The sequence below is a fragment of the Alosa pseudoharengus genome, unplaced genomic scaffold (assembly GCF_046254945.1).
Source record: "Alosa pseudoharengus isolate Yale_2024_CS ecotype anadromous, Long Island Sound unplaced genomic scaffold, YU_APseudo_1.1 YU_APseudo_1.1_scf_24, whole genome shotgun sequence".
NCBI lineage: Eukaryota > Metazoa > Chordata > Actinopteri > Clupeiformes > Clupeidae > Alosa > Alosa pseudoharengus.
This window is the reverse complement of record NW_027468689.1, coordinates 24,788,273-24,803,713: the sequence shown is the minus strand read 5'-3', so window position 1 is coordinate 24,803,713 and position 15,441 is coordinate 24,788,273. Positions and strand designations below refer to the sequence as shown.

At 40.9% G+C, this 15,441-nt stretch overlaps 1 protein-coding gene across 1 annotated transcript in view; it reads left to right on the top strand.

Moving 5' to 3' along the window:
- The window catches only part of LOC143142022 (gamma-aminobutyric acid receptor subunit gamma-3-like), a 51,552-nt gene extending 36,423 nt beyond the window's left edge, over positions 1-15,129 (top strand). Inside the window, exons 6-9 of the mRNA XM_076302712.1 lie at positions 5,643-5,780; positions 9,223-9,375; positions 13,383-13,585; positions 14,839-15,129. Of these exons, the coding sequence (XP_076158827.1) occupies positions 5,643-5,780; positions 9,223-9,375; positions 13,383-13,585; positions 14,839-15,129 (785 nt within the window). The remainder of the gene's footprint in view (positions 1-5,642; positions 5,781-9,222; positions 9,376-13,382; positions 13,586-14,838) is intronic.
- Positions 15,130-15,441: the final 312 nt, after the last annotated feature.

Sequence of the window (15,441 nt, the reverse complement as noted above, 5' to 3'; positions counted from 1 at the left end):
TCGGAGCGTAGTGTCGGTTTCAGTGAATATGATCAAAATCATTTGTCAACTGCAGCTTTAAATGATAATATGTTCTCAAAACAGTGTAATTTATTTATTGTGATGATAATAATTGCTTAGGATACAGTTATGTTTGAACTAAAACTGCTAACATTCTGTCTGACTGCTGTTACGGTATCACCATGAGAACCGTAATGTGTTTCATTGCCTGCATTCCAAAGCACTTAACCTTCTTCGGTTTGGCTCAACTGCATAGCCGTCCGTCCTGCCCATGCTATGCCCATGCTATGCCCACTGTACCAGTGCCAGCAGTCACTGTTTCCTTTTAAAGACTCATTCTGTAAACTAGGATTGTGGGTGGTATACCTGATATCAAAGCAGTAAGGCTGACTGGTTTTGTAGCCTCCAAGGCTGTTCTGGGACCAGCCGTTTCTGTTGCTCTTGAAAGACTTGAAAGACAGCTTAAGGTTACAGCTGGTGTAGAGGACCCCAAGTGAATATGTTTGGCTGATTTCCACCTTGTGTTGTTTCTCTGATTTTCCCCCCTGATGTAACAAAGTATCATTTTGACTGAGTACTCTTTTCTCTTTCTTTTAAGGAGTTGTAAGCCTGCTTGCGGGTAGGTGGGTGGCTAAAGTGGAATCGTGTTTGAATGGTTCTAATTTTTACTCTGCTATTTTTCACTAATATTACAATTGTGGAGCACAGCAGATATGCAACTTTCACACGTCTCGGCTCTGTCTAATTTAAGGTTGTGGGTGTTGATGTTCCCATCAGACACGGGTGGTTTGCACTTGGTCTGTTTTCTGTTCGTCTGTTTTCTCAGCTCCAATGTCTCTCTAAAGGTTATTCCCTGAAAGTAGAGACCAGTGTTTTCAACAACAGCTTACTTCCCCTCACCTTTGGCCTGCTTTGAAATGTAGGTGGCTATACAGACAAGACTGCCAAAACGCAACTCTAAATTGCTACCTTTTCTCATAGTTGCAGGGTGTCTTTACCTGTTGCAATGAAAAGGAAAACCTTTGAGCCATACAGTATGTCACGGGTATGTGTATGTGTGTGTCTATGCCAGGGGATCACTCACCAGCCATCACACAGACATTTTACTAATGCATTGTTAATCAGCAGCCTGAGAGGGCTGCAGTGAGGGGGAAAACGAGTGGTTTTCTTTGCTTTTTTGGCTCTGGTCTTGAAATGCTAATCATAATCTCAAGTGCATTTTCAAATAAGCAGCCTTCCAAATAATCTGCATACTCAGTGCTGATATGCACTAATGCACCCCTTCCAAAAAACGAGGTCTCCTCATTAATAAAATCCAGCAAAGCTCTGCGGCTTCAGCCATACGCCGAGCCAGTCCAGGTGAGAGAAAAGGAATGTATTTATTCAACTGTCTGATATCCAAATGTTGAAGGTGAAATAAGCTTGATTCAGCTCTTCCCCTTTTGATATGGAAAGGAGAAATGATGATGTGAACTCGTAAATAGTAAACTCTCCTTCTGGTGCTGACCAAACTTTTAATCAATTTATGGCACAGAGTCTCTGCTTTTTAGAAAAGAGGTCGCTCTGACCTCTTATCAAGAAAAGTGATGACGCCTGCAACATACAACCCTAACATGGAATGTTAAATGCCTCTGAGTCTGGTGGAAGGACACAGAGAGAAATATTGAACATATAGAAATATGTGGCACTTACTTAGTGTGGTTTTCTGCCTCTGTATTTTTCTGCATCTTTCTATGCTTTTGTGCTTATATATCACTAAACTAATTACTTAGTTTTTTTTCCAAATTAAAGGATTAATTCGCTCAGTTATAGTTCCAGGCTTGCAGTAAGACTGTGTATCTGTCAAAAGATGACTGATTCACGCTGTGATGTAGCATTGGACCACTCCTGCGTTCCCATGGAGATAGATGTTTACTTATTTATTTATTTACCCCCTGTCATTGAATAAATGAAATTCTCCTCTCTTTGTTCATGGGATAAAATCTATGAAATTTGATTATGGCTGACAATGAGCAGCATGCCAGAATCCTTCAAATGTTCTGTACAGTAGTGATTTAACTCATTTATGGAGTGGGTGAGATGCAATGTCCGTCAACAAAAGAAGATTGAGAAAATAATAAAATAGAGAGAGAAAACAGACACAGAATATCAAAACAACATGCTTCAGAACTGGACTCCAGAAATAGCTGTACCAGGTTTCATCCCTGTCTGCAACCTTTCTGAGCATATATTTAATTCATTTTCACTAAATGCCAACATTTACCGAACGTGTATGCCTTCTCCAGAGGTACTGTTGACAAATGTGCACACATTTGTTTGTGTTTTGCTAAATTAAGTGAATAAGTTAAAATCCTTTGCCTCAGAATTATGTCCATTGGTAAGAGTATTGACATATGCACAAATTCCCTAATTAGATATTTCATTATTTATCTTAATAACAGATGGCCATGCATCAGCTCAACGGGGACTGTTTAGCAAAGCTAAGTAGATGCAATCTGTTAGAGAAAGGCCATAAAACAATACAAGATTTTATAATTAATCAAGTCTGATTTAAAACGCATAATGTAGGACACACTGTAATGTAAATATGGAATTATTATTAAGTAATACAACAGAACAATGACAAGTCTGATTCCTTTTTCATGAATAATTTAATAAAATAATAATGACCTTTGTCTTCCAACAGCATATGGCATATTATGTGCAGTCTGCTGACAACAGTTTGGCTTCTGCCCACACTTGACATAAACTATTTATAATGTTAGATAATTAATCTTCTCATGACAGAGCAGAACAAGAAGCATAGGTCAAAGCCCTGTAGAGTTTTGAATTAAAATGAACTCCGAGCCATACTGTGATACTGGATAATAGATACTCTGTTAGTATTTTATGCATCAAAAACTCAAACCTCACTCAGAAACCTTACTTTCCAGGGTTAATACCATAATAGTGACAGGTAAACATGTAACAAAACATATGTATTGGCATTAGTACCTGCTCATAACTGTTTCATGAGTGCATTGAGAATTAGCGTTCAGCTGTTTAACAGATAGGGTGTGAAGTCCAGAGCTAGTGGTGAGAACACAAACAAAACCACCCACACATAAGCTGTATGCACAGTGGTTCTCTCTCTCTCTCTCTCTCTCTCTCTACATGTCCTTGCTTGCTCTGTCTCTCCCTCACACGCGCACACACACCTACACGTATGCAGAGAACGAGGAGCTCTCCTATGGATGGATGCACACACACACACACACACACACACACACATACACACACACGCACACACACACACACACACACACACACACACACACACACACACACACAGGAAACCAGTGGTCACCCATGGAGTACAATGCAATGTCAGTTACTGTACTGTATGTGGTGTCTTTCTCTCTCCTCTCTCTCTCTCTCTCTCTGTGTGTGTGTGTGTGTGTGTGTGTGTGTGTGTGTGTGTGTGTGTGTGTGTGCTGTGAGTCAGCATAGAAAACATGGCACATAGTTAATCAGAAATGCACAACACACATTTAGTACCTAATGAGCCTCAGTGCCACAGCAGAATGAAAATCAACTCCGTCCACTATATAGTGCAGTGACAGGAGGAATGGAGGGAGGAGCAGGAGGGAGGGAGGAAGAGAGAACAGGGAGAGAGCATAACAGACATCGGAGCCAGAGGAGAGAGAAAAAAAAAACAGACAGACAGGTAGAAAAGGAGAGTGGAGGAGTGGAAGATAGAGGAGTAGTAGGTGCACAGAAACAGATAGATAGTAGAGGAAAGAGAGAGAGAAAGTTGTTCATTAGTTTGAGACATGCAGGCAGAGGGGAGGCTGTGTTGAAGGTGATGGAGGTTGCCAGTGTGTTATAGAGAAATCCCAGCTCAGCGTGGCTCCAGCATCAGTGCAGAGAAATGGGGGCTAAAGGTGCATAATTACTGTAAGGCGAAGCCCTGGGCTATCCCCAGCCTCAGCCAGACCGCACCAGGGAAGCCAGAGCTGCTGTGATGGAGTACAGACATCTGTATCTGCACACTCCAGAATGGAGTCAATATACTGTACAAGCTACCTGAACAACAAACAAGCAACTTAATAAATCAATCCAGTCCACTACAGAAATTGTGGTCAATAATGGTGAGGGTATTTTTTTTTAAATCTTTTTATTGTGATCGATCAAAGCAGCATGTTTTAGATGAATTCTCTCAGAGGAAGAGGCCAAAAAGTACAAACAAAAACATGAATTGTGTACTTTCTTCATCCTTTACTGTCCGAGCGTGCAGTAAAGAATAGCAGAACGACCTCCAATGCCTCATATACAGTAATGTATGTAACGTAAGGAGATGAAATAGCCCTATACAGGACACAGAACACTTCAAGGTGAGGATAACATCTAACCCATTAGTAAAAACCTCAGAGAGAGCGAGCGAAAGAGAGAGAGAGACGCAAGTCTTTATATGTGGATATAATGGCAAGTGTGTGGGAGGTTAGAGAGATGTAATTGCCCGGTGCTGTGTCTACAGTATCAAAGATATGCCATGTGTCTGTCGGGCTCAAACACTAAACTGGAACCACCGCACACAGTGCAACCTAAATCACCAGTCGTGACAGCCGGTGGATATAAAACTATTAGTAAATTCAAATGACGATTGCATAACTGTGTTTAAAACCAAACTGGAGGCAGACTTGAAGCTTTGCATCACAGTCCAGTATGACTCTGAGTTCTGAAGAGAAAATGTTAGCATTTTGTAGTACAGTTATCAAGAGATTCTGTATGTGTCTGTCTTTACTGTGGCAATGTGTGAGGAGAAAAAAGCCCTCTGCTTAGTTTGTTCTCACAGAGAGTGATGAACTGAGTGACTCCCATGTAAGCCGGTGTGAAGACATAGCCTAAGCATTTGTTCTTTAGGGTTGTTATCTCAGCCTGCTCTGTCAAAGTGATTTGCCAAATCATCAGCTGTGTGTGTGTTGGGGAGGGGTGTGTATGCCTACGAATGTGGTTGAATGAGTGTGCTGTCCTTTATTTTATTTTTTTTGGCTGTGCGTTGCTAACAACATAGTACAGTGTGAGCACCGCAGGCTAATTTGTCACACTTCACTTGAGCCTATTAGCAGTAATAGCCCAAGAGATAAGTTTGACTGAGTAATGAACCTCTCAACATGACATGTCAGGCCATTCCACTCCCACATTAAACATTACACATAACAGTGCAGCGTTTTTTACTATGAAGAAGTCAACAGCATGCTAGTTAGCCACATAGCTAACAGTTAGCATTTTGCTCTGCCCTGCCCTATTGCATTGCTGATTCTGATTTAGATGTTGACGTATTAGATTATACCATTTCAACATGTTAGGCCCTTAGGGCCAGTTTCATCAGAGATTATTTAAGATGACAATTACAAAACATCTGTGTAAGTGCTTGTCATTTTTTCAATCATTATTTATTAATTTTCCCCATGTGTTTCTAATATTTTCTCATCATTATTATAATTAAACCCTCAATATTTTCCTTGGCCCCCTTTATTAATATCCCTGCAGCACATGATAAATGGTGCTCTCTTTAAACTCATGAACATCAGAGGCTGGGTCATATTTCATTAGTTGGGTGCTAGCGGGGGTTACTGGCTCACCCGTCTCTGTAATTACAGACGGTTACCCTCGAGAGGAGGTGATTTACAAATGGAAGAGGAACTCAATTGAGCTCTCTGACCAGAAGTCCTGGCGCCTCTACCAGTTTGATTTCACAGGCCTCAGGAACACATCAGACATCATGACAACAACAGCAGGTAGGCCTACTTCTGTTGAATGTTTGTTTATGTGAATCTCCTCCTTTAGAATTATCAGTGTACTGTAATGTAAGTTGAAAGTAGTTTGCAGTCAATATAAAAATGGCATGAATGTCACAATTTATTATTTTATTGCATTGATTTATTTACACTTCATCATACACAAAATCATACAATGTAGTTTGCCTGACTTGTTAAAAGATGTGCTCTCATGATTTCCGGTTAGTAACTGCAATGAATGAATCTTCTGCGTTATTTGCATTTTCCAAAAAGTGCCTTACAATTACAGGTAAAAGCAAATTCTTACCATGTCTTAAATTAGCATTTATGATTATTTTGTCTATTACCTTACATCTCTCTATCTCAGTCAGAACCTCTTTGGTCTGAAAGACAGTTTGCTAAATTTGATGCAGTGACCAAAAACAAAATGATTGGACACAACTGTGAGAATGATAACAACTGCCAGAGGCACTCTGAATCTAGAGAAAGCCACTTTTCTCAGTTTGATGTGAATGAATCGCCTCGTGACAGGCTCCTCACCACTGTAGCCAAGCGACAGCAGGTTGTACATCTGCTGTCTGGACAGGAAGTCGAGCCTCTACCAAGCTAATTGCTAAGCGAATCAGCTGTGGCCAACCACAGGCAAAAGGAATCCACTTCTCAAAGTTGGTCATGTCCACTTCACTCCAGTGGATGAAATTTGAATAATTGCACCAGCCGAGCATACAAACTGATCTGGATTCAGTTTGAAATGCCAATGATGTCGTTTAAGAATGGCCTACATACAACCCCACATCAGAAAAAGTTGAGATATATTTTCATTTTCATTTTGATGCCAGAAACATGTTTCAAAACAGTTGGGAGAGGGAATATTTACCACTGTGCTGCTTCACCTCATTTAACTAATTAGTTAATTTAACTAATGCACCTCCACACCGTCACAGATGTTGGGTTTCGAACTGAGCACTACTGTCAAAAAAGTTGGATAGGTTGGATACTTGGATGGGCCCTCTCCTCTCCTTTTCTTTACAGAAAGAGGTCTGGTTTTGATGCAGTGCCACCTGAGGTCCAAAAGACCACAGCCATCTAATATTGTTTTTCAGCTCTATCCCTTGTTTGCAAAGATTTATCTGGATTCTCTGAATGTTTTCATTATATTATGTCCTGTAGATGATGGACTCCCCAAATACTTCACAATTTCATGTTAAGAAGCATTCAAATTACATTTGTGCACAGGTTTACACAGAGTGATGAATACCCCTACATCTTTACTTCTAAGAGACCCTGCCTCTCTGGAATGCTCATTTTCATATCCAATCGTGTTGCCAGTTGCCCTCATTAGTTGTGAAACATTCCTCCTTTTTTTACTTTATCATAACTTTTTCCAGCATTTTGTTACCCCGTCCCAACGTTTTTTGATACATGTTGCTGGTATCAAATTCAAAATTAACATTATTTTACATGAAATAGTCAAATTTGCCATTTTCAACATCTGATATGTTGTCTGTGTCCTTTTTGCAACTAAATATGAGTTTTGCAATAAGAGATTTGCAGATTATTACATTCTGTTTTTATTCGCATTTTACACAACGTCCCAACTTTTTCTGATTTGGGGTTGTACACCGCTGTTTGCTGCAGCGTAAAGTGTGATACTTTGGCATGTTTCAGCTTTAGTCATAGCTTATGTATATTCATGTCAGTGTCAATGAAGGTCATTTCAGAGCAATTTGCTTAATAATGTGCAGTGACTGCATTTGGGGGGGGGGGGGGGGGGATCTGACAAGAGATTAATGTATGATAAATTACATATTCAATTTCTCTGGATCCCAACTACCCATTTGTGCATATGCAAATAGAAAATAGAAAAATAAACTGAGATTAATGCATGGACATTATCGTCTAAAATTGGTCACGGTTGTACACCAATGTAAGAAATCACATGGTTATTTGTCTCTTGACAAATCTTTCTATTGCTCCTCCAGTAACTAGTCTTCAAATTACTTCTATAATACATTTTAATGTGTTTGCCACCACCTTTCAAAATTAATGAAGTTTTGAAAAGTGCTCACGATTGCATTATGTATTAATCTACCTAGAGGTGTAATTAGCCTCAGTTAACCTTATTTTCAAGAAGCATACTCTATGTGACATTGACAGAGCTTTGTTAGGGTTCACTTTTTGAACTCTCATGCTCACTCGCTCTCTTCTACCCAGTCCAGATCTAAACCTTGAAGTTCAAAAGCAGCAATTGACTGTATTGTTAATGTTGAGTGCACGTTGAAGAGCTAGACCCAGATTTGTGTGCAAGGCAAACTGTTTGGGAGGGAGGAGAGAGGGGAGAGAGAGGAAAGGAGGGAGGGATGGAGGGGGGGGGTGGAAGGGAAGGAGAGTTTCAGCAAGCTCTTCTGCATGATGATTATGTCTTGATCTAAAAATATCTGTAATTAATTTGCATTTCTTTGACTTCTGACGAGACAGATTCTGTAGATTTGCATTGTTTCATCTAGTTTCTGCGCATACTAGTATACAGTAATCATGACAGTTTTGTGTGCTAAGTGAATCTCTTTGTACAGTATGCACAATTTGTTGCAATGGATTGCTCTCTCACTTCCCTTTCAAGTTGCTTGCTTCATGTTAGGCCATCCTACCCAGTTTTATACATGCATAGAATTAAGCAGTGTGTGACAGCACTGTGGAAGTGGAAGAGGAATCACACTCTATCAACATTGGTGATATAAAGTATGGGGATTATTATTTAGAATGGTCTAGTTGATGCTCTAGTTTCAATGTTGTAGCTCTAGTTTAGTGTTTATAACCATTTAAAAACATCCTCGTGTGCCTTGGTACTGCACACTAGTGGGGGAAAATGACATTTGGTTTCCAAGGAAAGTAGAACACTGAGGACATGGATCTAGACCACTGGTCACCCATGTAGACAAGCCTTCATCTGTCAGTTGACATGCCTGAGATGACTTTTTTATGTAAACATGAAGTTCCTGCAAATTCTACTGTGCACTTCTTTTCATTTTAATATTACTATGATTTCAGGTGCACACTAAAAGATCTTTAATGTATCATTTTTTTTATATTTACAGCGATACGATAGTTGGTTCAATAAAGGACATATTAATTATTTATCATCTATTATTAATGGCATGCTTTTTGGTGGAGTTACTTATCATTCATCTTGGGAAAATATGTACACAATGCTAGTACCAACAGTGAAATATAAACCAGTGTCCTTCAAGGAAATATAGGATTACATTAGGTAGCCTTATTTTGTAATTCCACCAGCTGGCATGTCAAAACCACATAACATATTGCCTTTAAAAATACCTTAAAATATCCCAAGTGTGTTGTCTTAATAAATCAGGCCTTGTGCCTGTTTTTGAGTCATTTAAGGATTCAGCGTTCCCCATTTCTGTCTCTGCACTGTGTCCAGGCGATTATGTGGTGATGACAGTCTACTTTGAGCTGAGTCGACGCATGGGCTACTTTACCATCCAGACCTACATTCCCTGCATCCTAACGGTTGTCCTCTCCTGGGTGTCCTTCTGGATCAATAAGGACGCCGCTCCCGCAAGAACAGCCCTGGGTAAGGAACAGCTAATTTTACCATCTCCTCCCGAGTCTGACGAGGAATTAAAAAAAATAACGATGCACGCATTGCATGTTCAAAGGCTGTTTTCTCCAGTGTTCAATTAGGTGGGCTTGCAGCAGGAGTGGGATTTAGTTAAACTCATTATGACAGTTGAAAATATCAAAGATATCAGTTTGAGAAAATGGATTAAGGCGATCTTCTATTATGACTGTTCCACGGGTTTTAAAAGCAGAACAACTGCTGTCCTTGATTTGTTCCATGTTAGAGTATTAATGATGATTTCACCAAGATAGGATGGAAGTGGTTTGGGGTCTGTTTATTGAGGACTCCAACACTCACACTCATAATTGTCTTGTTTATGCTCAAGGCATTATGATTTGATGTCATGATGTATGTGTGCATTTATTCAATTATTTTAAGAATGCCAGAAATGTTCATTCAATTATTCTTTTTTTGTATTATTTATTTCCATGCTACTTTCTCCACTACATTGCATGCAAATTCATTTTTGTCCATGTAAACCAGCACAATCATCGACAGCAGGGGTAAGTAAATGTCAAATCTCTGCATACACAATTCATCCAATTGTCTTTTCCCTTAACAGGAGTGGCATTGACTTGAAATAAATGCTAATAAATAAATACAGAATTTGAGCAAGTGTAACACTGCTCTACAGCAAAGTGCCACATCAATGAAGATGTGTCATACCAAGGTGCTACTCGACACCAACAACACATACACCCCCCCCCCCCCCACACCCCTCCTCTGTCATATTTATATAGTTATACATTTTAAGGAGTGTGGGTCTATTTTTCTATTTTGTTTTTATTATTATTATTTTAGAGAGATGTATTTAACGGTATTTATGTATGCAAATAGAGCTTGCCTTTAACACACTTGACACCTTTGAAAACAGTCAACAAACTCCCGCTGTCTGAAGTGGGGGGTGGGGGGGGGCAAAGATAAACCATTATTCTCTGAGAAAAGTGTTATGGTCTCAAATAAAGAGCTTTGCTGTGCAGACCTCTGTGGTCACCAAACGAGTGCAAACCTCGAGATAAGAGGCATTTTAGATAGTGAAGGAAATTACAGTGCTCTGTTTTTCACAGGAAAACGTCTTGGTGCTCTTTCTATCAAATGATATCACAGAATTTGTTTAAGATGAGAGCCATTTTGCTATTTTGCTCAAGTTTAGCCTGCAAATAATGGACTAAAAGGGAAAGGTCATAAACTGGTCCATTTTGCTGACTGAGTTAAAAGACACTTTTGTGAAAACTGACCAAAACTCTGTATAAACACACCTGTACCACCTACACCTGAAATACCTCAGGAGACAACTGTGTGTGTGTGTGTGTGTGTGGGGGGGGTTACCCAGATGGTCTCCTGTGCAATGTCATGGTGTTTGACATTACTGTCCATCAATTACTGTCCATCTTTCATTTCCCATAGAAGTCACTGGACGTTATGTTCAGCTCGTGCTGTGCAGGCTAGCCGACGTGTCCGCTTTGGCCTTGCCGTCCAGAGTTTACTGTTTACGTCAGAAACTCCGTCTGAGTGAGTCCTGTCAAAAGTATCAGACCAAAGCAGGCAAACAGGTGAGAGTAATGACTTCGGTCCAGCAGTCTGAGGGGAAAAAAGAGAGAGAGAGAGGGAGAGAGGGATAGAGAGAGGGGGGGATTGAGTGTGAAACGCCCTGGCTCGAAATAGACTTGTCCCGCTAGTCTCCATGGCAACCCACTGGAAAACATCTTCTCGTTTCGACCGTCTCCTGAGAGGCATCTATGAGATGTTCAATAAATTGTGCTCATGTGGGCGGACGTCAGGATTTGCACATTTCTCTATTCACAAGCAGCCCCCCCCCCATCCTACCCCATCCTACCCCACCCCTAAATCATGTGTAGGGGTTTGGGGGCTGCTGTTCAGCGAGAGTTAAGAAATGTCGCAGGGCCGGCCCACCTCCGCCTCACCCGTACTGACACCCCGTTGATCACTGACCGGCTATATCTGCTGCCCTGGCAACTTTTGTTTAATAATCGTTCATCCAAGCCCTCCTTCCTGCCACCAGTAGTCTTGTTCTCCCTTCCTCTTCATTCCACAAAATTATGTATCTTTGTGACAGAAACCACTGTCAGAGGTTGAGGGGAAAAAAGAAAGCAGCAGGGGATTTGAGAAAAATATTCACATAGCTACTAGTAGATTTCAAGGCCCACTAGTTACTTACCAGGAGCTGTGATGTAAGTTATTACTTTATTTTTCACATTGACACTATTGACCACATAACTTATGTGTTGTCATAATTGCAGTGCACCTATTTTAGGCAAAACTGTGAGTTTGTGACTACATAGTTTAAACTTCAGCTATACAGCAATGATACAAGAGAACATTTAAGGACATTCATGTATGTACTAGTGTATGTTGTTCAGCTATTGAGATATAAAGAGAAAGTTAAAATCAGCCTTGGAGAAATAAACACAAGTGAGAGAGGAAGGAAAGGGGGATGAAGGAAGGAAGGAAGGAAGGAAGAGATCAGGGAAGATCAGTTAAGCCAAATCAGTCTTTTGTTTTGAGACCTAGGAAGTGACCAATGGTGAAGAATAACTGTGAGTTTATACTTGGCACACCCTGACCTAGTAGCAGTATATGATTATGAGTCAAAGTGGGTCACTCAATATCCAACTATAGTGCACAGGATGAGATCAAAGTGTTTCCCTGCATCTAGCATATCTTAGTGAGGTATACCGAGGCATCAAAAAACTCACTTCTAAGTGCACAAATCTCATTTTCTTAAATGGTTGGGCAATTGGAGCAAAAAGTTACAATTAATCTATTTTGGAAGGAATAGATCAATACAGTAAACAAACATGAGAAGGGTTCACAGAACACAACTCTTTGATGAGAAATCTTCAAAGAGCCAAACAGCTTACATGAGATTTGTCACAATACAGAGCTCTGGAATAATGACTAATGTTATTACCTCCCTAGATATGTTTCGACTTCTACTACATGGTTAGTGATCTGTAAACTGAATCTCAAGACTTTTTTGAAAGCTTTTGGAGCCTCAAATTGTTTCCAAGTGTGTGTGCTGTCGCATATTTCATGATTGACAAAAATTGCTGTAAGATGGGACTGTGGTGATGGGTAGACTTGTTTAAATCATAGCCTTCCAGTCACCCAGTAGGAAGCCATGAAGGAAAAAAATCAGAGAAAGACGTTTCAAGTAAACTACATTGTCAATCAAAACCGGATCTTGTTGTAAACAGGCAATCTGATAGTGACATAACCCCACCGATTGAATGTGTGGGGTTTGCTAAGAGAGTGTTTGAGAGAGTCTAAGACATCCCAAAAAGCCATGCCGATTAAATGTTCTTCAGCAGCATCTGCATAATAACACACTTGTAACATTCACAGTTAGATCCCAGTGTTTGCTTTCAAACCCTTACCCAGTGTGTGTGTGTGTGTGTGTGTGTGTGTGTGTGTGTGTGTGTGTGTGTGTGTGTGTGTGTTCTACAAATCATCAGGTTGCAACTCAGACAACAGCATATTATGAGAAGATGTCTGTGTGATGCATTGGGAAGGGTCATGACAATAATTTCTGCAAAGGAATACCATAACTGTTACACCCCCATTTCCATAAAAGTTGGGATGTTGTGTAAAATGTAAATAAAAACAGAATGTGTCTGATATATGATATCTGTCTGACACATATACCCATATGTTGAAACTGACAAACAGTACAATCACCAATATAATGACATCTGGGTTAACACGAACACGTTATCCATTAATACATAACTAAGATGTGCATGCATGTATTAGTGCTCAATAAGGTCTGTATTAAGCATTGGTAGCCTACACATTTATTAGGTGCTTAATACAGACCTTATTGGGCAATAATACATACACATATTAGTTATGTATTAATGGCTAACATGTGTTCGCTAACATAAAGTGTTACCGAAATCTGCGGTAGCGCTAACATTTTTTCCATTACATTTTGACAGGAATCACTACTGTACTGACCATGACGACATTGAGCACAGTGGCGAGGACGTCCCTTCCCCGTGTCTCCTACGTCACGGCCATGGACCTCTTTGTGACCGTCTGCTTCCTGTTCGTGTTCGCCTCGCTGATGGAGTACGCCTTCCTCAACTACTACTGCTACCGCGCCCAGAAGCCAAAGTTAGGAACCAAGTCTGAGAGGCCGGTGAGCGAGGAAGCACTGAGCTCCAAAAGAAGCCTAGATGTTAGTCTTCACACATGCAGTCATCACACACACTGAGTCTGAAATCTTCAAGGATGCATTCATTTAAAAAAAGGATATGCTAAATATTTTAATGTTCATTTCCCCTCCACATACTGTACACACACACACACACATGCATGTACACTCTCTTTTTTTCACTCTGGCACTCTCGAGAGAAGAACACCAGATAGTAGGAGATGTTTAGCTCATCTCAGATTAGCCTCATCGTAAATTTGGGGACATGTGACACCACCAGGGTTTTTTTTCGGGGCATGCGTGGAAAGATACATCGGGGTAAGCTGGCTGGGTGGCTCACTTGGTTTGGAAGAGTGATGGCTCTAACGGCAAAAAGGAACCCTCCTCACTTTACTCAACTGTAGAAAAGCAGAAAGTGAAATTTTATACACCCCCCCCCCCCCCCCCCCAGACACACACACACACACACACACACACACACACATTCATGCACACATTTCTTCTCGGATCACTTTGAGTGGATGAGAGAACACATGGCAGATGGTATCGTTCGCGGGATGTGTGGTAGACAGCTCCCCGCTGGGCTACGGATGGGATTTTGCATGCCGCAAAGATTTAATGCATGACAGCGTTCCTCGCCTCCCGTCTCGGCGCTTGATCTCGCCCGCTCGCACCTTGCACTCACTGATGGACCCGCAAGGGGGAACATCCAGGAGGCTCCTGGTGTTGAAAGGGTTCAGAGGTCACAGGTGTAATCCCCAGAGGCTGCAGTCATAGAAAGAACGTTTTCACTGTAAAGGTTCAATCCATATAGGATCCTTCTTCGCAAATGAGAAGCAACTCTGACCAGCATTATACATATTTATAGAGAGAGGGGCCTGTAAAGACAAATACAAGAACTCACAAATGGTTCAGAGAGGATGAATGCTGATAAAACAGAGAAGTGCATTCTTAAATAGCTGTGAAATTATCTGGTAATGACAATATAATGACACGGATATAGAAGATGTAATAACATTTTTTTTTCCCCTTTGTCTTTTATATTTTCTGCTCTTAAGGCAAAGACAACTTCTCCATAACATAATGGCTTCTCTATAACAGATAAGGCTCATTATAACATTTCCAGTCAACAAGCCTACTGAATTTTCTGCTCATAAAGCAAAGACAACTTCCCCCATAACATAATGGCTTCTCCATAACCGATAAGACTAAATAAACTTCACATTTACTGTTCCCAGGCCTACTCTTCGCTCAGCCTCAACCCATCCCTGAGTTGTTCGCCGACGGTCATCACCCTTAACAACTCCATGTACTGGCAGGAGTATGATGACACCTGCCTTTACGAGTGCCTGGACGGTAAGGACTGCAAGAGCTTCTTCTGCTGCTATGAGGAGTGCAAGGACGGGGACTGGCGCAAGGGACGCATCCACATCGACATCAACGAGCTCGACTCCTACTCCCGCGTCTTCTTCCCCACCTCATTTATACTGTTCAATATTGTCTACTGGGTGGGTTACCTCTATCTTTAGAGACTAGATAATGATTTCAACACCCCACCCCCCCCCCCCCCCACACACACACACACACACACACACCCGTATTGATTTGGACTTCAAAAATGAAGAAACTGTGATCCCACTGAGGACCCATGAAACCTGAGCGTACTCTTTATTTATTCAAAGTGTTATTTATTTATTTGTAACTTGATTTCTCAAACCAGACCTTGATATGAGATCCTGGGTACCTGGACTACCTTTTGGTGTAGACCTTACCCCTACACCATTCCTGTGACTGTTGAGAAAATTATCTCTTAGTAAGAAGCCCACCCCTCCACCCCCCAC